The sequence below is a fragment of the Brassica napus genome, chromosome C5 (genome assembly GCF_020379485.1).
Source record: "Brassica napus cultivar Da-Ae chromosome C5, Da-Ae, whole genome shotgun sequence".
Lineage (NCBI taxonomy): Eukaryota > Viridiplantae > Streptophyta > Magnoliopsida > Brassicales > Brassicaceae > Brassica > Brassica napus.
The window spans coordinates 20,225,794-20,251,697 of record NC_063448.1 but is presented as its reverse complement, the minus strand read 5'-3'; the positions used below and the strand labels follow the sequence as shown (position 1 = coordinate 20,251,697).

The 25,904-nt window shown below is 35.8% G+C and overlaps 3 protein-coding genes across 3 annotated transcripts; all 3 read left to right on the top strand.

Moving 5' to 3' along the window:
- The first annotated feature begins 14,689 nt into the window (after positions 1-14,689).
- Positions 14,690-17,925, top strand: LOC106397278 (protein trichome birefringence-like 38). The gene is made up of 5 exons (XM_013837861.3): positions 14,690-15,268; positions 15,709-15,880; positions 16,721-16,899; positions 16,989-17,147; positions 17,352-17,925. Exons 1-5 carry the CDS (start codon positions 14,937-14,939, stop codon positions 17,638-17,640), a joined length of 1,131 nt encoding a protein of 376 aa, XP_013693315.2. The 5' UTR covers positions 14,690-14,936; the 3' UTR covers positions 17,641-17,925.
- Positions 17,926-22,383: 4,458 nt separating this feature from the next.
- LOC125587143 lies at positions 22,384-22,824 on the top strand. Its single transcript, XM_048757307.1, has one exon. The coding sequence runs from the start codon at positions 22,384-22,386 to the stop codon at positions 22,822-22,824; it is 441 nt and encodes a 146-aa protein (XP_048613264.1).
- Positions 22,825-24,111: 1,287 nt separating this feature from the next.
- LOC125587142 lies at positions 24,112-25,653 on the top strand. The gene has a single exon (XM_048757306.1). It carries the CDS (start codon positions 24,112-24,114, stop codon positions 25,651-25,653), a length of 1,542 nt encoding a protein of 513 aa, XP_048613263.1.
- The last annotated feature ends 251 nt before the right edge of the window (positions 25,654-25,904 follow it).

Below are 25,904 nucleotides of genomic sequence, written 5' to 3'. Positions count from 1 at the left end.
CGAGGTTAATTGCGCGAGAGATTTAGTAAACGTAAAAACAAAGAAGAGTTGGTATCTAGTAAAATCGACCGACAGGGTCAGGTCCATGGTGATGTACGTCCTCGAAAAGAGAGGTGTTGTCATATATGGAGTCACAGCTACGTAACAAAGACATGCATTATCATATGTTGATGTATTGTAAGTTGGTTAATAAATCCCACCACATAATTCCACTACTCCAACTTGGTTGACTTTTTGTTTTTCTTTTCATTCGATTTGTCACATTATCTTCCAATTTCTAGTCCACAACTTCGTATATAAATATCCAGAAGATATTGAATGTATAGAAACAAAAGTTTTTAAACTTATGGGTCTCTAGCTACAAAAATAAGAATGCCAAGTTACAAAAAAGAAGTTTTTAAACTTTTCAATTCCTTGCATCTTATTTGATGTGAAAAAATTATTCATGAACTAAATCAGCTTCATATTTCGTACTTTGCCTCAATCAAACAAGACAAGCTAATTATGATAAATTCTTGTTCAAAATATATCTCAGTCATTATAGTTTATAATTTTTATTCGGGATTGCATGATCATACGTTTTTTTACCAAACTTCTGATATCCAAAGCAGAGTTTCTAAGCAATATCGAATTCTCCATACTCTTACTTTCATCAATTCAGTAAACAACTATCATATAAATATATCGTTTTAAAAGTATAATATAATAAAATATATATTATAAATTCAACCTGAAAACAAAAATTACAGTTCTGATTACAAAGAACAAAATAACCAATTCAAAATGTTTTCTAGCTAGCTTTATTCGACCAATCGTCAATGTATGTTCCGCTTGACTGGATCCAAAATTCTAGAGAATCGGCTACCTTTTTCAATCATTGACATGAATCATAAGAATGTGAGATTCACATCGTTTTTTCGAAAACTGGGATTTTTTACGACGTATTGTATCCGGTAAAATCTTCAATGCTCATAATCATCACCAACACTAAAACGCTAGACTGAAAAGAAAATAAGGCAAATAGATACAAACCAAAACACCCTCGGACCCGCATGTACAATACACCTCCACTGCCGACAGCCGTCCAAAGACATAGAAAACGGAAGGACGCCCCAACTCGACCCAGGATATGCTTGAAGACCTGCAAAATAAGCATTAGTGAGACAAACACTACCACGAGCAAACCAAGAGATTGCCTACGACACTAGGATGTGCTGCGACATCGAATAGAGTCACCAATGAAGGTGAGAAAACCCGTAGACCACCCAAAGCCTTAACCATCATTTTCAAAACGCCGCCTCCGAAAATTGAAAGACTAAATATATTAAAGCCGTCAATGGTTGTACCGGTGACGACCAGGCAATCAACACAACAACAAACACGAGCAAGGCACCATGGAAAACAGTCGACAAGGTTTCAATGGCGGTTCTAGAAACAAGTGTCGGGAAGTGATTGGAAAAATGAGGAGGGAAGACGCATGAGCCATAGATGACAGACACCGCTTAACTGAATCTTCCACGTGTTACCACCTCAAGCAACAACACACGCCGTCTCTGTAGGTTGAGCATGTCTTCGAGATAGAGAGAACCTCTGAAGTTTCCATGGCATAGAAAGAACAGTCGCACCTTTTTAAGACACTGAGGAAGACACAACAGAACCGTGGTCACCGCCGCACTGCCACAAATCAGGAGACCTCATATCAGTGAGACTAAGAATCAGATCTGAAGCAGAAGCTAGCCACTATCTCTTCCACGCGCCACCAACTTTGGAAGCAGCTTAAAGGGTCACCCCCATAACCCTAAAGCTCTGACTCCACCGACATCAACCCATACACACACTGCGCCATGACTCTGAAGCTAGCTGAACCTGTAACAGAGGCAGATCTCCTCTTGAGCGAAGGCGACACCGGGCAAGGATCTAGAGACAAAAACACGAGAAAGGCGGTAGGGATGAAGAGATCGCCGAGAAGCAAATGGAAACACAGAGGAATGAAGAGAAGGAGAACACCTCCGACAACGATTTCATTAGTCTTATATTCACATATTTTCAATTCTAAAATTTCTACAGTTCAATTTGAAATTTGTTTTAAATAATTTTCTTAAGAAACCCATTAGAATTCACTTCAAATTATTCATATATTCAAAACAAATTAGAATCGTTAAGAGTACTTAATTACAATCATATATGAATAATACTAAACTTTGCAATCATTAAGCTGGAATGATCTCTGCATTCTTACTCCTTGTTTGAAAGCCCACCAACATTACAAACATGGTTCTATTAAGTATTCCATCAAATTGCGGTATTTTTCCAAGATTTTCAGTGTTCACGAATATGGATGATCTTTTCTTGAGACTTCATAAAAATCATGATTGCAGTCATTTTCTATGGATCATATGGTATATATGGAAAAGCCGGAAAGATATTTTCTTTTAAATAAAATGAAAATCTAAATGACATTTTGGATCTGGAAGAAACTATAAACCATGTATTATTTGAAAGCCCACCAACATTACAAACATGGGTTCTATTAAGTATTCCATCAAACTGCGGTATTTTTCCAAGATTTTCAGTGTTCACGAATATGGATGATCTTTTCTGGAGCCTTCATAAAAATCAAGATTGCAGTCATTTTCTATGGATCATATGATATATATGGAAAAACCGGAATGATATTTTTTTTTAAACAAAATTAAAATCTAAATGACATTTTGGATCTGGTAGAAATACAAGGAAATATATAGGTAGAAGCACAAAGTGACAAATTAGGATCTCAAAAGGATACTTTGTCCTTTCCACCAAGTCAATCCCAAGTAGTCTGTAGTGTAGATATATTACGGTGTTGTATTGATGGAGTTTGGAAGGAACAAGATCAATTCTCAGGTCAATGATAGTTTTGCAACAAGGGAGACTTATGAGATCAGATTATGAGGCATATGAATATCCTATGAAGTCTACCACCGGTACATGTTTAATGTGAGGTGCTGATCTGGCGATGCAGTGCATGAAGACCCTGCAAATTTCAGATGTGATGTTTGCAACAGATTATTCTCAGTTGGTGAAGATAATGTCTTTACCAAAAGAATGGTCAACTTTTACTATACATATTGAAGAATTTGAACGTTGTAAGAAATTCTTTCCAACTTCATAACTAACCATATAGCAAGAGCACAAAACATTTTGGCATACAAGCTTGAACGTGGTGCTCAATGTCTTCTTTCAGTTGTGTCATTTATTACCTCCGATTCAGCTAGCCAAATTGAATTATGTTTTTTTCTATTATGTCAGTTTCATATTGACAAAAAAAATCTATAGGCTATGTTATAAAAATACAAAATCTAATAACACTGAATTTCCTTAAATATTTAAATTATTAATTAATACCATCTCATTTTGTTTGAATTTAAATTCTAAGTTGATTAGTTGACAAATATTTTCTAACTACTGTATACCCGATCGTATATGTAACGTTTTCAGGTTTTGATATCTTTTGGATTTCTAGAATGTATTTCAAACAAAACATTAGATTTGAAGTAAAGCGTATGCTCCATATTGTATCAAATTATCAATTATGAACTCGAAAAGGAAGTAATTGATTGCTCAAGGAAGAGAAACTGCGTAACCAAGCTTGTTCCATGTTAGTTAATATTATATTCTTACTAAAAATGTCTCCACTGAAATCACATAATTATCTATATAATTAAATGGTAATTACCAAATATTTATATAAAGAAAGACATATCTTACCTAACTAACCCAGCATGCATGTTTAGCACAGCCAGCCAATATAGAACGACAAGAAATCTTTCCTACGTGACTATCACTATCTACAATTATGCAAAATAGCTTCCATGATTTCTTTTAAATTCTATATAGATTTCAGTTACAATTTTATTCATACATCTGATATGTTAGAGAACTTCTATTAGAGAAGTCTTTAGCAATGAATATCTAATAAAAGATAAAATAAATATTAATTGAATGAGCATCTCAAATAGAGATATTCTCTTATAAAAAAAAGAGTTATTCATCCAAAGTACTTGAAATGAGAATCTTGAGGTATTTTTGGATGAAAATCTCACCATTTGAGAATTTTGTTTTTGATTAAATATCCCAAGTTTTTTTTTAAATATCCAAAGTTAAGAACCCTAAGGTGCTCTTACGACTGTGGATGCCATTTCAAATTAAGAGATATTTTTCCAAAGGGTACGGTAACTGTCGGTTGAAATATAAATTCAGAAATTGTTCCAAAAATAATGACCCATGACATAGACCCAACAGTTAAAAGTACCATCAGTAAATTTTTTATAAAGTAATAATGTCAGGACTATAGTAATTTACTAATTTATAGAATTATTAATTTAATAAAAATTTCTTTTTTTAGATTTATATTTATAAAATATATTTTTTATTTTTGAAAGAAAAAAATTTGATTTCGCAGTATTAGATACTGATTAAATTTTATAGATTTGGACTCTTCAATTTCTTATTTAATATATTTTTAAGTATTGAAATTACATATTCTAAAACATAAATGTGTTTTATATGTTGTTATGGATGTAAAGAAATTTTTTAGATAAAAGTCATTTAAGAAAAATAAAAATATAACATTTTGTTTATGTTACTAGTTTTTTACCTTATATTAGTTTTATATAACGATTATTAATTTATGATTTTAATAAGATCATATATTTATCTATAAATTAAAAAAAAAACATATTATGTTTATTGAATTATGTCATATTTTATACTGTTTCAAAAGACGGAAATAATTATTAATATATGATGTTTATAGTTTATCAATTATTAATTTATAGAGTTTTTATGTAGTTGATAAATCTTTAGTTGAATTTATATGACATATATCTATCGAATTCTCTAACCATATAATAATTTCTAATAAAACAACACCATAAAAAAAACTAATCACTTCAACCAGCTTTATGATTTGTGTTTTATATAAGAAACAAATAAAAAACAAATAAAAACATTAATTGTTCAATCCATTTTAATTTCCGTATACAATATAAAATGGATATACGAGCGGATACAATGCTAACTTTTTTTTTTTTTTTTTTTACAGTTCAAAAAAAAAGTTTGCATTGTCTGGAAGCAACGTTGGCCACCAAACTAAAACCCACTCATTGGAGCAACATGTGTGGACCCAATAAACGAGCTTTATGGGACCCATATGGTTCATCTATTTCATATGTTTTCTTTTTTTTGAAACTTCATAATTCATATCATCAAAATTCATCATATGTTTTTTTACTTGACCAAAAAATTTTATGGACGTGAATGGGATTTGTTTTTGTAAAGTGTTGCATTTTTCATCACATATTGTTATTTTCTGTAGAGGTTTATTATTTTACTCGACACCTAATTGGTTGCATAAATCATTAATTACATGTAGAAATAAAGTTAATATAATATTTATATTTAATAAGAGAGATGTAATTTCTCGTAAAAACAACATACTTGTCCCTATGGTATAAAATAATATTTGTCCATTTATTTTCCTTTTTACCCTTTTCATTTCTGAAATTTGATGAAATAAATAGTTTTATGAATCCAAAAAAATATTAAAAATATAAACAATTAATAAAACACCTATATACACAAACACATTTTTTTTTTGGTTAAAAACTTGATAAATAAAATTTTAAAACTATGTTCCACTGAAAGTAGAATTCATCTTCTAGAGAAAATGGGTTAGTAGAAAACGAATTTCAGAATAAACAAGTCCATCTACTTTTTTCAGAAGAAACAATCTAAAATTGATTAAAATTTTAAATATGGAGAATGCGAATTATACTAATTGTAAACATCGCTACTTTTCTTTTGAATGCAGTTTCTACTTTTATGAAGTATTCTAAAATTTCGGGTATACGAAATCTAAACTTAACACGAACGTCTACAAAAAGTAGAAATTGTATCAGAATTTTTGTCATGGTTCTACACAGTGTAGAAGGTGCCTTCTACGGATAAAAAATCAATTTTTCCGAAAATTAAGGAAGTTTCAATTAAGAAAATATTCTTAAAATATTCTAATTTCCTAAAACGTGTCCTGATCGATTTTCTTTGTCAAAATATCAAAAAAAAAATGATTTTGGCTTTTCTTCTCCATCAATCTATGATTTCTCCATAGTTTGTCTTGTGATTTTCAAAAACTCTTGTTCTATTATGCATATTTATACAATATGTGGTGTTTGGGAATTTAGTGTATGCACTTGATGAGTTTTTTTGGCTGATGATAATTGGGGTAGGCTACTGTTATTGAAATCAAGCTCTACCTTAGAGGATTTTAAAAGAATAGTTTTGGAGGATTTTAGAAACCAAATGAAATTAGGTTACAGAGTATTTTTGATCTGTGTCTTGTGTTCTTTTTTTTTTAAAATTGTTGTTACATTTTTTTCCTTTCTAAAACATTATGGGATTACCTTATTTTTTTTTATCTTTTTTCATTAAACTTTTTAAAAATGGTTTTAATTTATGTTTAATTTGATTAAGGAAATGTTAGTTTTGGGATTATAAAAAATATTATACTATAGGGACAACTTAGTGATGGTTTTATACCATAGGGACAACTATATTGTTTTTTTTGTTCCATTTTGGCAATTTTTTCTTTCAAGAAGCTAATCTCAAAAACTGATTTCTTAATTTCATTTTAATACTACTTTTGTTCTTTAAAGATTGTTTGTTAGTATTTTCAGTTTTCATACATTAAAAATACACAAAAACCATTATCATAAATACACTGTTTTATAATTTTATATTTTCAATACTTTTTTTGAACAACTTACTTTCAATAGCTTTTAACTAATAGTAATTCAATAAATTGAATTTTTTAAAAGCTTACAATTTTTATATAGAAAACGTAAAAAACAATTTTTGTGAAATATTTTTTTTTCTAAAACATATATTTTAACGAAATGGATGAAGTACTAAAAGATAGATAAAAACAAATGGTTAAAGTGCTTAGCTTAATGATCATTTCATTAGTATATTTTAAGGTTGCTAAAAAAAACGATCATTTCATTAGTAAATTGTTAAAGTTGATTTATTTAGTTTTTGAGAAAGGGCTTTTATATTTGATTATTGAACTATCATTTCATCTTTCATCGATCCATGTTCATTAGCTGTTTGGTTTCCAGAATTTATATCCCACATATAGCATGGTTTGGCTCGTTACACATCATTCATCGTAATCGTGCAATTATACTATAACATTTTGGTGATGTGTAGGTCAACTCATACTCATTGCAAGTTGATGACCAATGACCTTCTACAAAGTCTTGAAAAGCTAACAAAATTATATTTTTCACGTTAAAATTCGTTGGTTTCAAAATGTCTAATACGTTAATGATATTTTTTTGTGGAACAATCTTTTTTTCTTACCATATGTCCACATCTATATCTAAACCTCTAAAAAATATTAATCCACGTAATTTGTTTTGTTGGTCAACCATTGAACCCCCTGACTGAACCACATTTGTTACTTTGTCCTTTATATGAGCTATAGAGTCCCATGTTATAAACTACGCCGGACGCTAGCGAGTTACCGAAAAATCAGAGAGTATTCGGGGATTACTCGAGACCTAGTTTTAAATATAATTTAATATAATTATAATATATTTAGCTAATTTTAAACACGATGATACAAGTTTTTAGACATAATTATATATATTTTTATAAATATTTTAGACAGTCTTTTTTTGATTCGTAAATAGTGAGTTTGGTATGAAAAAAATCTCTAAATGTAGTATGTATGTGTTTGTTTTGAGTTTGATAGTTAATTATAATTATTAAGTAATGAATAATTACACAAAATCTATTAATAATAAGTAAAAAATAATCAACGGTGTTTTAATTTACGTGGACGAAAAAAAAAACTAAAACGATCAACGCGGAAATTAGACGGTCTTATGCAGGTCAACGCGGATCAACACCTGACTACACTGATTTGGACATAATCGCCGCGGTCAACGTCCGAACAGCGATTTCGAACAGGAACAGGGATAGAGTCTCACGAGAGCCGCCGTCCGTGACATGGAGAGACAATAATAATGTACGAACTCTTATAAATCTTTTTAGGGAACTAAATAGTCAAAATACTCTGCAAGACAAAATACATTACTTATATCCAAACCCAACGTGTCAACTTTTGCAGAGGCTTCCTTGAAGATTCCTGCACAAATGTCTTGTTTTCTTTTTTGTCTTGTTAACAAATCGATAACAATATTTATTGAAAACTCAAGATAACGACATTTGTAGTTTTTTTTTTTTTTTTTGATCAAAACGACATTTGTAGTTATGCCATCCAATCCAAAGAGAACAGATGACCGGTCATTTCAAACTTCTAATTCTTTTTGAAGAAAATAACATAGATGTAAGTTTCTAAATTTGTTAAAAAAAAAGATTATTAAAATATTCAATATATCGTTTACGGTTTCCAAAATTTAAGAGGCAGTCCTAAACACACATGAATGATTTTTTCATCTAGAATTAACCAAAAAAATTATTTACTCTTCTCGTATAACATTCATACTGTAGTAGAAGAGAACTATATTTGATTTTCTCTTAGTGGTCTAGTGGAGAAATTCAAATATTAAAATCATGGATAACCGAGTTAAATAGTTTTTTTTTTGGCTTAAATCGTCTTGCTTTAATTATAGGGAATTGCATAGTATAACACCAAAAAGGTCCAAAATTCACTCACTAACCAAAATAACAGTTTCTCACCTTTTTTTTCTTTTCATATCTCTCTCTACATTTTTTCTACTAAACCAATTTCCTTATAGTTTTTAGCTATTTCACAAATAAACCCTTAATTATATGGTGTTAATCGAACTTTTTAACGAAGAAATATACATTATCCTAAGCAATATATCATAGTAACACTGGACCTAATTAACTTGGATCTCCTAACGAAAACATCACTCTTAAAAAATGTGTAGTGACATTTTTGAATGGGTTTACAGAAGTGAGTCTCATATTTTAGAAAGAAAGATAAATAAAAGCGACAATTATATCGAATGATCATACAATACAATAATTGGTGTAGTTCAAGAGCTGATAAATCAAAGTTGAGAACATTGCGTGAGGATTAGAGTCGAAATTATTAGGCAATGTAGAGATATGATTGTTTACAGGGGAATAAATGGTTGGTACAAATTTATATTTGCTTGACAGCAAAAAAAATATTTGGGTGTTTTATAACCTTCAGAAATCGCACAGTAATAGTATGTATTAAACTGGCGGGGATATAATAAATTATATATAAACATAATCAATCAGTGTATCAAATAACTAATCAAAACAACAATATTTAACAGAGCCCCCCTATAATGAGTTTTGGGTAACATATTTCATGAAAATCATACACTACAAGAAAAATGAGTTTTAATACCAGACCGGAATAGCGTTTTTTACGATTGTGTTATGGTTGACATATCCGTTAGTTTTAGATAGCGTTTGTATATTTGGAAACGCTATGATAAAGTAGTATGTTTGGAAACGCTATCATAACGTATGGTTTTAATTTATACGTAACACTTGGATTTAATAGCAAAACATGATTAAAAACACTATGTTTGGTTTTTGAATCCTTAAACCCTAAAACAAGTTTTTAAACCCTAAACTCTAAATACAAACTTTAAACTCTATTTTAACATCAAATCCTAAATTTAACTTCAAATGTTAGATATAAATTCAAAAATTAATCTTTTCCAAAAATTTATCTCAGATCTTAAAATCAATATCCCAAACTTTTAACTTTTAAATCCTATACTCATACATTTATTCTAAACTCCAAATTTTATATATAAACTCTACAAGTAATTAAAAATTTCTCAACACTAAAAATTTTATTCTCAAAGTTTAAACTAATCTCTAACCCTTAATATTTACAATTTCTAAAAGTATTTATCTCCGTATAATTTTAAAACTACAATAAAAATATCCATAATTATTAATCTCCTTTTGCTTAGAAAAAAATATAGTAATCCTCCTACTATTCTTTCATTGGCCAAAACAAAAAGTGTGTGGATTGCAAAGTGTACACCATTGATTAAATTCATTTAATGGTTCAGATTCATTCAATCTATGTTTCTTCCTCTCCCTCTCTCGTGTTTTTGTTATACAATCAGACCACAATTCATTATTCTTTTTAGTTTCTTTTATTCTTTTTTTTTGTTTCAGATCTGAAACAATTTTTTATCTCTGTCTTATTCACTACGACACCATCTCTCTTTGCACATCGTTTTTTTTTCTTCTCTAGAATCTCTCTCGTCTCTTTTGTTTCCGTCTTCAAGGCCAACCACTCATCTTCTTCTTTGTATCTCATCTCTTCTCCACCTCTGCTCAAGCTTGCCCACGTCTTCTCGTCACGAATCTCGAACTGTCGGGAGTTTTCCATCTCTGCCGTCGCCGTCTTCCGATCTGTCTCCTCCTCGGTTCTGCGACGAAATGACTTCTCCTCCCATACTTTGTGAAAATTATAGTCCTCTACTTTGTGAGAGCTCTGCTACATGACGCGTCCTCTGCCTCTCGCCTCCGTGTAGTCTATTTCCAGTGATGTCTCTCTTCCTCTGTGCGCCACCTAGCTCTCCTCCACTCATCTGCGCCTCCAAACCTCCTCTCCTCCACAACAAGCCGAAGATGGCTCCTCCTCTGGGACAACCCTACATCTCATCCTCGCTGGAGACAGCTTTGCTTCTCGTCGAAAGTGCCATGGCGGCTCGTTGGAGAACAACCAAATTAGGTTTAGGTGTTAACTGTATAATTTTTGTTTTAGGTTTAGTTTTTTTAATTAGGTTATTTTGTAACTATTTTAATTGTAAACCAAATTCAATTATTTTGTAAATCAAAATTCATATATAATAGATTTAATTGTTTTTTGTGATTTGTATTTTTTTTGTTTTTTATTAATGTAAATAATAGCGAAAATTATACGCTATTAAAACATTTTTAATTGCATACATAAAAGCGCTATTGTATATAACCATAAGATAGCAGTTTAAAAAAGCGCTATCTAATGTACCTGACCTACTATGACGGGCGATGATACAACGTTTCTAAAACCGATATCGTATCGTTATATAGCGTTTTTCGTCCGCTAATAAAACCTATTTTTCTTGTAGTGACGACCGAGTCAGACAATACCTAAATGGAAAAAGTTTTTATTTGGAGGTGTTTAATTTGCACTTTCTGATGTAAATGAAATTTATTTATATATCTAGAAATGATTGTAAGTAATATTATTTCTACACTAACGGTACAATTTATATAGTACCAGTGACTTTATACAGTGATATGAAATTTCTTCGCGTAAATAAGGTAATTTCTAATTCGCCATACTAAAAATACTATAAAAATAAAATATAAGAGATGTATTTTAAGAGGCCTAAAACAAATGAAGCAGATACTATGACAGTATTTTAAATCACACATGGATGATTTAGTTGTAGATGCATTTTGGAAAATTAAGCAATTTGAATTTGAAATAATTTTCTATATTAAACATGTGTGATTACGTGGACACAGAGAGAGAGAGAGTTCATCCATCGACTACACTTATTTTTAAAGATTAATATGAATCATTTCATAGATTTGAGATACTTCATATTAATAAAAGGAAAACAAAAAACAAAAAAAAAACAAATGAAACAACTAAAATACCAAGAAACAGAAAATGTTAACTGTCTTTATACTGTCCAAATCTTGTATGATGCATAATGTTTTGACAGAAATAAAATAATACGCGATGGCGTAAAAAGCATTTGACGATTGATGATTATGATTAAATGTTCCCGTGACCTGCAGACCAGCGGAATGTCCAGTCCAACAAAAAAAAAAAAACCTTCGTTCGTGGAACCGTGCCCAAAGAAAATACTACATACGTTCTAGATTAATGTGCTTACTTAATATTTGATCTAAAGATTTAGCATACCAAACCTCGAAAATTTACTTAAAAAGTAACAATAGGGAAAAATTGATGTTGTCAAAGTAAATTGTGATGATGTTTAATTATTTTTAAAATAATATCAGACAAACCTTTATAAGAATCACATCCAAACTACTGATTTCTACTGCCAAACCTAAAATTTTATAAATCACTTAAAAATTAATGATTTTGGGCTGAAAAATATTAAAGTCTTCTAGAATTTAAGATATTTGTGTAAATTAATCTAATTGTAGATAATTTACCTGTAAGACCAAATTACGATTTGAAATATCAAATTTGATATAATTTTATTTCAGTATAATTTCCAAAATAATACAATCTTACTAAATTTGATGTTGTGAATACTAATATTACATCAAATTTGGTTTAATACTATTTATTGTACCAAGCATTTAAATAGCATATCTTTATATTTCCTAATTTAATAATACATTTACATTAGTGTTATTAATTAGGTCAAAAATGTAAGTTTGAATATATCATATTATTTTATGCTTTTCATTTTATTTTCACAACAACTAAACATTAAATATTTTATTTTATTTATCATTAATATAATAGTAAAACATACTTATAAAATAGTTACATATTGTAACTAAAAGTAAATATATTATCTTTTTATATTTTCATTTTTATTAAATATAATATGCATATCGATCTATTTATTAAATAGTTAAAATCGTAAGTTAAATGTGATAAATAATTTTTAAACATGGTACAAATTTAAAATACTCTTAAAATTATCAGTTTATCTTTTATTTGAAATATAATTAGTCAGTGATAAATGATTAATATTTTTTTGTCATCAAATGATTAATATTATTAGATTAAAAATAATAATATTTTGACAACCAAAAAATAAAATAAGAACATGAATTATTGTTTTTAGTGTGAAATTTGGTGTTATAATTAAAGATAAAAAAATATCAGAACATTAAATTTGATGTTAAGCCAAAACACCCATATTTGATGTTATTTGGTTGGAGTTACTGAATTCATATATAAAGAAAACATATGTTACATACATACAGAAAATTTATACAGTACTATATGATAAAAAGATTAAAAGATGTTTAGATTCCCTAGAAAGACAAAGCCTGCTCCACTTTCCACTCACGAGTCTTCCCCATATCCTTCCATGATCTTTCTCTCTGCCATACACATACCATTCACATGTATTATGTTATATATACACTCCCCAGCATACGTGTTTTCTTCATGTGACTTGTGAACCCAAGACGGTGAAAACTCATCTTTGTCTTCTACTCTCAAAGGGATTCTGCTTCTATTTTTTTATAACTTAACCAAAAGCTTGACACATGAACTGTCTACACCGATTGAAAAAGTGGGCTGTCGATGCCGACTATCAGTTCCGAAGTTTTTCATGTAACATTTTAATAATTGACCATCTTGGTAATTAGTATTAAAAGCTTGAGATATACATAATGTACTGTTAATTTAATACGACCACATAAAGATGCATAGTATGTACCTAACTAGTTTATAGTTTACTTTGCATTCTTCTCGTATCAAGTATCATTTAAAGCGCTGATTTAACGTTTAAACTAATCATTGAGATTGACTTAACATTTCCGATATTTTATTTAGTGCCATCCTCTACAAAATGATTAAATTTTGTTGCTAAACGAGATCAACGACATAATCACGTCGGTCTGAAATCCCGTATTATAATAGATATTATTTCCATTATCAGGCAATAAGCTATATTATAAAGACCCATAAAAGATGATCGTAGCAAATTATGCAATTTTATGAAGCTTCCTAGATACCTGTTCTCATTTAGGTTTCATGAAAACTTCGTCAAGGTTTGTCCCGTTTTGAAAACGTTATGGGATGAAAACACGTTGGAAATGCAAGGAAATACGAGAAACATATTTTGTTTATAACGTAAGAAGAAAAATAATTAATAAATATATAATAATTTAGTCTAACTAAAATATTAAATGATTAATTTAATTTATTAAAGGATTTTATTTTGGATAATTTAAATTATAAAATATTGTATTCGAAAATAAGTTGGAAGCAGAATTTTGATAACTTTCAAGAAAAGGAAGTGAAAAGATGTTCTAACTATTTATCTATGTTATATTATATATAATGTACTCAGTTTGTATGGTTTATATGATTTATACGTATGATAGTTCATTACTTATTTATTATTTATTATTTATTATTTATTATTTAGGGCAATTCTTTCAAATAACACTTTTTAAGTTTTTGTCACAAAAATAACCATTAAAAAAGAAAATTACCAAAATAGCTTATTTTATTTTGAATTTTGAATTTTTAAAATTTGAAACTCTATCCCCAAAACCCTAACTCTTAACTCTAAACCCTAAGTCTAGATTAGTTAATCCTAGGGTAAAAATATATTGAGGGCTATTTTTTTCCATTAAAAACTATTTTTGTGACAAAAACTTAAAAAATAGAATTTCTCGTATGATTTTACCACTCTGCAAATATTTAACGTGAACTACCAGTTATATCTACCTCGTTGTAGTTGCGGATCCATGTCGAGAGCTGCAAATTTCTTAGGAAGTAAACTTGTTATAGTTCCAGATTTAACTTTAGATGTAAAAGTAATGTATGTATAACTAGGAAGCATTAATTATTGTTAGTATAACTAGAGAAATATTAGGTAACACCTTAGTTAATAAATAGGTCCAACAATCTTTGGTAAGTATATTTTTTAAGATGATTTTTTTTTTAAATCGGATAGATTAGAGTCGAGTTCAACGCGCCGCAAGGCTGGAATTTGTTTTTTGAATAATGGTGTACAGTAAAATATAGATACTTATTATTGAAGCATATTAAGGAATATTTATATAAACATTTTATCTTAATAATCTGTATAGACGTACACACATATATGTGTATAAAAGCTTGAACCCATCGACAAGCTTCTTCACAAAAACCCAAAACCTTAAGACAGTACTTGTTTAATAAAAAGATGGGTTTCTACTTCATCTCTCTCCTTTTTCTTCCACTTCTATCAGTGTTTATCCTGTCGGGATCCAAGCAAGCCTTTGCTTCGGACAACACACTCCTCGTGAACACCGACCACCGCAACAGCACGGCGCATGGTGGGTTGTCGTCACTGAGGGGGAAGAAGCAGAGGAGTGGATGTAACTTGTTCCAAGGCCGATGGGTTTTTGATGCTTCTTACCCTTTCTATGATACATCCTCGTGTCCTTTCATCGACGGCGAGTTTAACTGTGGCAAGCGACCTGACAAACAGTTCCTCAAGTACTCATGGCAACCTGCATCTTGCAGTATCCCAAGGTTTCTACTTAACTATGCACTTTTAGTTTTGTATATGTCCAACGTTTTAAACGAAACCTTAAAATTGAGCTAAACACACTACTTTACAAGAATTTGATTGGTGGGTATTTCTATAATCTCATTACATGCACTGTTTAGAACATTTTTTCTAGTTACCACAATTTTTTTTTTTGTTAAAATTTTACAATTGTAATGAACGTAATCTTCTCTGTACGTTATATATTGTATAGCTATAATTAGAAGTTGGTGTTGTATAGCATTTCATTGAAGATCTTTTATATTCTGTTTTAGAAATGAAAAAGGAGTATTTTTATCTTAAAAGTGATTTAGTGGAGTATTTTGCAAGAATAGTGTAAAGTGACAACGAGATGTAATAGTAAAATGTAAACGCATGATGATTAACGTTAATTACTTATGTTTTTGGTTAATTACGTGATTAGGTTCGACGGTGCGGCGTTTCTGAGGAGATGGAGAGGGAAGCGAGTCATGTTCGTAGGAGACTCACTGAGTCTTAACATGTGGGAATCGTTAGGATGTATGATACATGCGTCGGTACCAAACGCCAAGTACACTTTTCTCAAGCGTACCCCACTCTCTACTATCACTTTCCAGGTCTCTTTTTCTTTAATAAAATTATAAAACTGTGTTCTTCGGATAAATACAAAATCTAATTACCAATCCCCACGAGGAATAGTTGTCATTAACGAAAATGAATTGGCTTGTCATAACTATTGAATGCTTATTAGTCACGGACTATATATTTATAAAAGAATTGAAAAAGCTGTTTGGTGCTAAATGCTTATTATCATACATCCACTTGCCTAATATCTCTTTTATAATTAACAGAAAAGTTTATTTTATTCTTCATCTACAATTCTACATTATGAGAAAAGTGTCACATACCAGAGTATAAATAGGTATAGATAATTTTCGATAGATACATATCGTCTTTTTCTTATTTAGTGAAATTTTGATTTGTTTTAATTATTTCGAAAGATATTTTTCATCTTTACCAAAATTGTGCTAAGTTTTTTTTTATCATTTCATCAAGTGGAAAACTGAAAACAATATGAAGTGACATGTCTTCTTTAATTTTAATCATTCTCTTTCCCGTTTTATTTGTTTAAAAAAATTAGAGAAAGTTTTACCCTACTTGTTCGCCACTGTGCTATGAAGATTTCATTTCTTTTTTATTCATTGAGAAACAATTTGTCCATAAAAACAATAAAACAAATACAAAAGGACATAATACGTAAAGGAAGTACACTGACAACAACTCCAACAGTCCAACTTGTTCTTTCCTTTTCCCTCTGTCTACTTTTTACTATTCTCTTTGTTCTGCAAAACCTTTTTCTTTCATTTAATAATTATATTTCTGATGGAAATAGATATTTTGAAAAAAATATAATCCCTGAATCTGATGTTTTTTAAAAAAAATTTAAATAAAAACAGGAATATGGAGTGACGTTATATCTATATAGAACACCATACATAGTGGATATAGCCAGAGAGAAAGTAGGACGTGTTCTTAACCTTGGAGCTATTGAAGGAGGTGCTAATGCTTGGAAAAACATGGACGTTCTTGTCTTCAATTCTTGGCATTGGTGGACTCACAAAGGCAATTCTCAAGGGTGCGCACCATTAACATTACCACGTCTTTAATCTAAACCCGTTATATCCTTCATTCTTAGCGTTGAATCTTTCTTCTTCTTCTTTTTAGGTGGGATTACATTAGAGATGGGTCGTCTTTGGTGAGAGACATGAACCGTCTTGATGCTTTCTACAAAGGACTTAGCACTTGGGGTCGATGGGTTGACCAAAACGTCGATACCACCAAAACCAAAGTTTTCTTCCAAGGCATTTCTCCCACTCACTACGAGTAAGTCTATTTAACTCGCCACTCACTACATGTAATAATTTGCTAGTGTAACAATATAATTATGTTATAGCTACTAAAGATTGTGATGTGAATGCATAATAAAAGTTTTGAGATGTATTTTGTGTCATTAATTAGCTATGGTTTGAGAAAATAGCGTTCAGACACAAACCTAAATCGATGTTATGTCTTTCCTGTGGGTGACAGGGGAAGGGAATGGAACGAGCCGAGAAAAAGTTGTACTGGGCAAATGCAGCCGTTGGGTGGATCAAATTACCCAAGTGGCCAGCCTGCATCTGCAGGAGTTGTGTCCAAAGTGTTGGGAGCGATGAAAACGCGTGTGTCCTTGCTTGATATCACCACGCTATCTCAGCTGAGAAAAGATGCTCATCCTTCTACTTATGGTGGCGATGGAGGAAATGATTGCAGCCACTGGTGCCTTCCCGGGTTGCCAGATACTTGGAACCAACTTCTCTACGCAGCTTTGTTCATGTGAATTTGAACAATACATCTTTACAAAGAAAGTGCAAACACACCTTTGTTCTGTAATTACATTCTTGGAGGTGCAAAGAAGCTGACAGTTTTACTTTGGGGGTGGTCTTTAAGTGAAGACTAGGAGCATAAGGAAGATGGATTGTAAAGCGCCTTTTATTTATATTGTTTTCGTATGGGATGAAAACAATAATCTAAAAATTTGTCTAATTAAATATTGTGTGATGTTATAGAAAGAAATTAATAAACAAAGGAGACATTCTAAGTCTAATAACAAATTTGTTGGTCATTCTTGCCTGTTTCAATTGTTTCACGAGCTTATAGATCTCAATCTCACATGGTTAAGTATCACAAGGCGCTAATTTCGAGAATAGAAGCTTCATCGTATTGTTGGGAACAATCGTCTCTGTCGTCTTGATTTACGAACTGATTTGAGTTCCTAGTTGGCTAGTTCCGAGTTATTGCCAAATCGGCTGGTTAGTTTGCACTTTTCTAAAGATTTGAGGCAAATTTGAAATAAATTCTAAACAAGGGTGTCGTTTTGTCAAAGGCTCAAAGCTCATAGTTCAAAAGCAACGACGTCGTTTAAGGAATTGAAATTCACAGAAACACTTTGGCTAGTTTACGAGGGAAAGCTACTAAGTATCAACCTTCCGGAATAAAGGTTTCGTCTGTGTATCTATCTACTCACCTGCGTCCGTTCTCTCAATCTCAGCTTACTCTCGAAATGTCAGAACATTATCCCCAACCACATCGAGAAGCTTTATGAGTTCGACGAGCGCCTCAGCCAATCTACGGACAAGTCTAAGGTTCGGCTAGGTTTAGGGTTTATGATTCGGTCTGAAAAGAGATATTGTTGTGATAGATGTTGCATCAATGTTGAGGATTATGAAGGGATTATCAAGTTGACCAAGCAGCTTGGTGGGCAGCTGATTCCACGCTTTTCATGCCTACATTGATCTTCTCTAAGAATCTGATATCGGGGTACAACATTTCCTTACTCTTCCTACACATGATGTGATAAGATGAAACATTGATTGGTTTGTAATGCTCAAAATTGGTTTCTTGAAGGTTTCCAAGGAATCTCTTGGAAAACTTTTGTATATCTTATAGTACTATTTTAACAAATTTGTATGTCTGTGTAGGTGTTCCCTCTTAACGAAGAATTATTAAAGCCTCAAGAAGAAATGGAAAGACATATAACTGACTTGATTAAAAAGGTTGGACCATATCGTTGTCTTTCTCTGTCTTGCTTTCTTCTCATAGCCCTCTTCTGATGTCCTTTTGTATGTTTTCGGAGCCTAGGAGATGTATCTGGAGAAGAATTCAATATGTTTATGGATTTCTTGCGAACTTTGAGTATATTTGGAAGGAAAGCTCCTCAAGAAAGAATGCAAGAACTTGCAGACATTGTTGAAGGACATGCTGATTTGAATTCGAAGTTGTAGATGGTAAATTCGACCATCCCTCAAGGCCCGAAGAACAGACCGGCCCACATGAAGCGGAGCATCGGCTCGGCGCGGTGGCTTGAAGGGTCGATCTCTCGGCGTAATGTGAGAGAGCTTTCGATGGGCTTTTCGACTAAACGATTCCACGAGACAGCATGGGCTTCTCGGCCCAGCGAGTTAAAGCCCACAGAGACGACACAAACTAGGTCACGGAAGAGCGTGAGGTCAGCTATAAAAGGGGAAGGAAAGGCAACGTAAGGGGGATCCGAAATCACTGATACACACTGGCCGGCTAGATTAGGGTTTTACCTTTGTTATCTCGCCTTGTCGTATCTCTCCGGTAAAGCTTTCAAGGCTCCGGTACCTTTCTTTTCACGCATCTCCTTTCCTTGTAACCAACGAAACAGTCTTCTGACCGTTAATAAGACGTCTTTGCTTAAGTCCACATCTAAAATCTGAACGTTATCTCGTTCCGTACCGTTTCCCGATCAAACAGTTGGTGCCCACCATGGGGCCTTTAGCAAAGTAACGTCGACAAGATGGCGACGAGTAACGACGGCCCTTCCTCTGGAGAAGATCGTGAAGCCGCTGAAGTAACGCCGGCGTCTTTCCTTGTGACTCCGACACCACTCCAACCCGCTTCAATAGAAACTATCATGGCGCGCCTTGCGCAGCAAGATGCAGCCCAGAAAGCAGAGACCGACCAAATCGCAGCGCTCGCAAAGATCTTAGCCCCCCTCGCTGCGAACGTGGAAGCTTCGACGGCGCAGTACCGAAGACATCTGTTTAACACAGAGAGCGCGACTGGTGCAGCACCAACGCAGACTGCCAACCAAGATGTCGCCGATGATGAAGTGGCCCAAAGCCCCGTGGGTCTTGATGCGCAGACGATAAACGAGCTCGCCGCGCTGAAATAGTCGGTGCTGGATATAAACTCCAAGATTCATCGTGTCACCACGTCCACCTCTCAGATCGAGCGAGTCCTAGCAGAATCTCTCCGGACACAGTTCACCGAAAAGATAACGAAGGTCCGCCTCCGAAAGATGGAAAAGCTCTGTCTTCTGACCATCGACGGTGTATCCGACCCTTCTGCTCACGTCACATCCTTCAATATCGCGATGCGATGCGCGAACCTCTCTGATGAGGAAAAAGACGCCGGCTTTGTCAACTTTTCGTCGAAACCCTAGAAGGCATCGCTCTTAACTGGTTCACCGGTCTTCAGGAGAACTCCGTTGATAGTTTTCACGACCTCTCGACGGCTTTCCTCAAAAATTACATCATGTTCACTCGACAAGAAGCCACCGCCACAGATCTTTGGAATCTCAACCACGCAAACGGGCAGAGCTTGAGAGATTTTATGGAAAAGTTCAAATCCATTGTCTCGAAAGTCGACGTACCAGACCATATAGCCGTGGAGTCGTTGATGAACACCCTCCACATTAAGTCACCATTTCGGGCTGATCTTTACCGAAACCCAACGAGATCAGTACCGGATGCCATCGCTCGATCCAATAACTTCATTCGAATGGAGGAGGATACTAAGGCCAAGGCGGCTAAAGAAGCAGCAGGGAAACAGACTCCCGCCCGGACGAACGACGCTCGTCAAGAACCGCGCTAACATTCCACAAGTGGCAAGCCTAACCAGAAGAAGGGCTACATGAATGCTATAGACGACGGCGAACCATCGGGTTCCGCCGCAATGGCGCGAGAGAAGGGGTGGAATCATTGGGATCGAGATACCAGCCAGCCAAAGTCTAGTTCCCCAGAACCGACAAGCTCGAACACCGTCGAGCCGAGTAAATGGTGTTCCTATCATGAGGTCAAATCACATGATACGAAGGATTGCAAAGTCTTATACGGACACTTCCTCAAATCCATCGAAAGCGGGAAAATCGAGATTGAATCTCCGCAGAAGCCGAAAAACAATAAGAGTTGGAGCAAAAACAAAGAGAAGAAGATTCAGAAGTCTCAAGCAAAAGCCCCTCAAAAAGAAGAACGAACCTGCCCTGAGAGACCCGCCGTAAACAGTCTCAATCTCGAGGGTGAATCAACTGACGAAGAACCACCTAAAAACCGACGGCGAGTGGAAGTAATCCTCTCTCGACAGGCTAATTCCTCGGATGACGAAACCCTACCGCGGCAACAAGATTTGCACGAAACATTGGATAGGAAAACAGATTTGAAGGATCTGCGTACCTTTCTGAAGCGGAAGGCTGAGATAATGCACGAAATCAAGACGGACCTTCGGACGTCCCTTGACGAATCTAAAGCAAGAAAGACCGCCCACGACGGGGCGGCAGCAAACTTTCAATCCCTACCCGCAGATTTACGTGAACAGATCAACTCCAAAGCGGAAGATTTACGCGTTAAGCTCAGTCAGCCCAAGCAACATGATTTACGACCGTGCATCGAAGCGAAAAGGCAAGCGCAGCGGGAGTTGATGGAGGCTACAAACACCCCGCACCTTAACGTCATAATGGGTGGTTTACCTCCCTGCGGGGACTCGGTCAGAGCAGTTAAGGATTATAGACGACAGGCCGTCACTGCCCAAAAGTGGCCTTCACAAGTAGAAAACGACCATCGAATATCTTTCTCGGCGGCCGACACTAGGCCTGGGCATTCGGGTCTTCGGGTCGGGTATTGTCGAGTCCGGGTCCTTCGGGTCCTAGCAATTTAAACCCATATAGGTACTTATAACTTTTCGGGTCGGTTCCGGGTCGGGTCTTGTCGGATCCGGATCGGTTCGGGTCTATAATTTCAATACCCGTAAAATACCCAAATTTTTTGGGTATATTTCGGATCCTGGTCAGTTCGCGTATTTAGGACCCGAAATAGACCCGAAGTTCCCGATTTGTACTCGAAAACTCTAAATACCCGAAGAACCGCAAAAATACCAAAAACTTTATCCAAAATCAGACCCGAAAACCCAAAACATACCCGAATTTTACCCGAATACCCCAATTATATTTTCTAAAAATCTAAAATTTCACCAAAAACCTACAATTATACCCGAAAATCCAAACCTGAAACTTTAAAAAAAATCCGAAATACCAAAAATATACCCAATCACCCAAATATACCTAGTATATACAATTATTTGTGGGTACTTCGGGTACCCGAACGGGTCTCGGGTAGGACCCGGACCCGAACCGAGACCCGCGGGTCCAAAAAAAAAGACCCTATAGGTACTTAGCATGGACCCAGACCCGGACCCGAACCTGTATCTTCGGGTCGGTTCCGGTTCGGGTCTTTGGGTCCGGGTAAAATGCCCAGGCCTAGCCGACACTCACGGCGTTAGTATGCCGCATAACGATCCGCTCCTCATTGATATTGGAATTGGTGAGTGCCAGGTCACAAAGGTTCTCGTCGACACCAGCAGTTCAGTCGACCTTATCTTTCGAGACACGCTCGATAAAATGGGGGTCGGCCTACGCGACATGAAGCCCTCTTCACGCACTCTCACGGGATTCAACGGCTCCTCGGAACAGATGATTGGGATGATACGTCTCCCAGTTTACGCAGGTGACATAACCCGCACCGTTAAGTTCTCTGTCGTCCGGGCTAGGGCACCTTACAACGCCATCCTCGGTACACCCTGGTTACACTCCATGAAGGCCATTCCCTCCACTTATCACCAGTGCATTAAGTTTCCTGGGAAAGACGGAGCAACACAGACAATCCGTGGGGACCAACAGGCGGCGAGAGACCTGCTTATCGCCGCAGTCAAGTTACAACAGTAAACCTCACTCGTCAGCGCAGTCAACAAACCAATCCATAAGATCTATCCTCAGAAGGAAGAAATCCGCGAGGTACTCGTCAACGAGGCTGACATATCAAAGGTCGTGCGCATTGGCGCTTATCTCTCCGATGAAATGCAATCGCTGATCATTTCCTTTCTTAAAGAGAACTCCTCAACCTTTGCGTGGGTAACTTCTGATATGAAAGGAATAGATCCTGCAATAACATCTCATGAATTGAACGTTGACCCGACGTTTAAACCTATTCGACAAAAGAGGCGGAAGCTCGGGCCCGAACGGTCTAAAGCAGTAAACGAGGAAGTTGATAGATTGCTCGACGTAGGATTCATAGCCAAAGTACGGTACCCAGAGTGGCTAGCAAACCCCGTCGTCGTAAAGAAGAAGAGCAGGAAGTGGCACATTTGTGTTGACTTCACAGATTTGAATAAGGCCTGCCCGAAAGACAGCTACCCCCTCCCGCATATCGACCGCTTAGTAGAGTCGACCGCCGGTAATGAGCTCTTAACCTTTATGGATGCTTTTTCGGGATACAATCAAACCATGATGCATATGGATGATCGCGAGAAAACGGCATTCATAACAGATAGAGGGACATATTGCTACAAAGTCATGCCATTCGGCCTGAAGAACGCAGGGGCAACATACCAGCGTCTAGTCAATAGAATGTTCGCCGACAAACTTGGAAACACTATGGAAGTCTACATCGACGACAAGCTGGTCAAATCATTTCGCGCCAAAGACCATCTGGACCACTTGCGAGATTGCTTCAAAACGCTGAACGAGTATAAAATGAAGCTCAACCCGGGAAAATGCACCTTTGGTGTCACATCAGGAGAATTCCTTGGTTACATTGTTACTCAGCGAGGCATCAAAGCAAACCCAAAGCAAATAACGGAAATCCTTGATCTCCCAAGCCCTAAGAACACCCGCGAAGTTCAGCGCTTAACCGGAAGGATTGCAGCGCTTAACATGTTCATTTCAAGATCTACGGATAAATGCCTCCTATTTTACGAACTTCTGCGAGGAAACAAAAGATTTGCCTAGGACGAAAAATGCGAGGAAGCGTTCAATCAACTCAAGCATTACCTCGCGACGCCTCCAGTTCTGTCGAAACCCAAAGTTGGGGACACCCTATCTCTATATATTGCCGTCACCTCCTCGGCAGTCAGCAGCGTCCTTATACGAGAAGACCGAGGCGAACAGAAGCCTATTTTCTACATAAGCAAGCGAATGACGGAACCAGAGACGAGATACCCGACCTTATAGAAGATGGCCCTCGCCGTCGTCACCTCAGCAAGAAAACTCCGACCTTACTTCCAGTCACACACTATCGAAGTACTCTCCAACCAGCCCCTTCGAACGGTAATGCAAAATACTAATCAATCAGGGAGGCTAACAAAATTGGCAGCGGAACTAAGCGAGCACGACATCGTGTACAAGAATATAACAGCAGCTAAGTCGCAAGTTCTTGCTGACTTCTTGATCGAGCTAACACCGGAGTTAGAACATGATCTCGTGCTACCAAGTCTGAAGTGGATATTGCACGTAGATGGATCATCCACGAACAAAGGTTCGGGGGCAGGCGTACAGCTCCAATCCCCGATAGGCGAACTAATCCGGCAATCGTTCAGTTTTGGCTTTGCGGCATCCAACAACGAAGCCGAGTATGCTAAACGAATCAGCGCATATTGCGACTCCCAACTCGTAGCGAGTCAGTTTCTTGGAGAATATGACGTCAGAAATGAGAGGATAGATGCCTACTTAACACTTGTCAAAGATCTTACACGACATTTCGAGTTATTCGAGCTCACAAAAGTTCCCCGCGGAGAGAACGTATGCGCGGACGCCCTCGCAGCCCTCGGAAGTAAGCTACACGACCAGGTAAAAAGGATAATCCCGATACACAGGATCGAGACGCCAAGCATCAGCCCAGCGATAGAGCCGCTTGCCATTGCAGCATCTATCACCGACGCCATGGATATTGATGAAGGGGAATCTCGCGCAACGGAAGAACAGCTCAACGATTGGCAAACGGAATTCATCGAATACCTATCCAATGGCGTATTACCCACAGAAAAATGGGAAGCACGACGACTCAAACGGCGCAGTGCGTATTACGTCGTCATGGATGGCGCACTTCATCGATGGACTGCAACAAAGGTACTCCTTAAATGCATTTCCGGAGACGAAACGAGACTAGTCATGGCCGAAACACATGAGGGGGCAGCAGGAAATCATTCGGGGGGACGAGCTCTCGCATTAAAAGTGAAAAGCCTCGGTTTCTACTGGCCAATTATGAATGCAGATTGCGAGTCCTATGCCAAGAAATGTGACAAGTGCCAGCGACACGCTTCAACCATCCACAGTCCGACGGAGTTACTCCATACCTTAATGGCGCCATACCCCTTCATGCGGTGGGGAATGGATATCATTGGACCAATGCCGAGCTCTCGACAGAAAAGAATCATCCTGGTCTTAACAGATTACTTCACCAAATGGGTGGAAGCAGAAGCCTACGCCAGCATCACCGACAAGGAAGTGCAGAAGTTTGATTGGAAGAACATCATCTGCAGACACGGGCTCCCGTATGAAATAGTTACCGACAAACTGATCCCAGTTTATCTCCCATCACTTCAAGGAATTCTGCGACAGATGGACGATTCGACTCAATATGTCCACACCGAGAAACCCGCAAAGCAACGGTCAGGCCGAGTCCACAAACAAAACAATCATCGACGGACTTTAGAAACGACTCGACTTGAAGAAGGGATGTTGGGCCGAAGAACTAGATGGAGTCCTCTGGTCCCATAGAACAACGCCTCGCGGAGCGACGAAAGCGACCCCTTTCTCGATGGCCTATGGAGTCGAAGCAATGGCACCTGCCGAGGTAAACGTGACGAGCCTACGCCGTTCCAAAATGCCGCAAAACATCGAGCTTAACCAATATATGCTCCTTGACGCACTGGACGATATCGAGGAAAGACGCGACCAAGCGTTACTTCGTATCCAGAACTATCAGCACCAGATCGAAAGCTACTACAACAAGAAGGTTAAGTCCCGCC

Excerpts from the sequence above, each read along its gene's own strand:
- LOC106397278 (XM_013837861.3), top strand. The coding sequence starts at position 14,937 with ATGGGTTTCTACTTCATCTCTCTCCTTTTTCTTCCACTTCTATCAGTG. Across the intron at positions 15,881-16,720 it reads TCTCTACTATCACTTTCCAG|GAATATGGAGTGACGTTATA; the intron begins GTCTCTTTTTCT and ends AAATAAAAACAG. Across the intron at positions 17,148-17,351 it reads ATTTCTCCCACTCACTACGA|GGGAAGGGAATGGAACGAGC; the intron begins GTAAGTCTATTT and ends TGTGGGTGACAG.
- LOC125587143 (XM_048757307.1), top strand. The coding sequence starts at position 22,384 with ATGCCGCATAACGATCCGCTCCTCATTGATATTGGAATTGGTGAGTGC.
- LOC125587142 (XM_048757306.1), top strand. The coding sequence starts at position 24,112 with ATGGCCCTCGCCGTCGTCACCTCAGCAAGAAAACTCCGACCTTACTTC.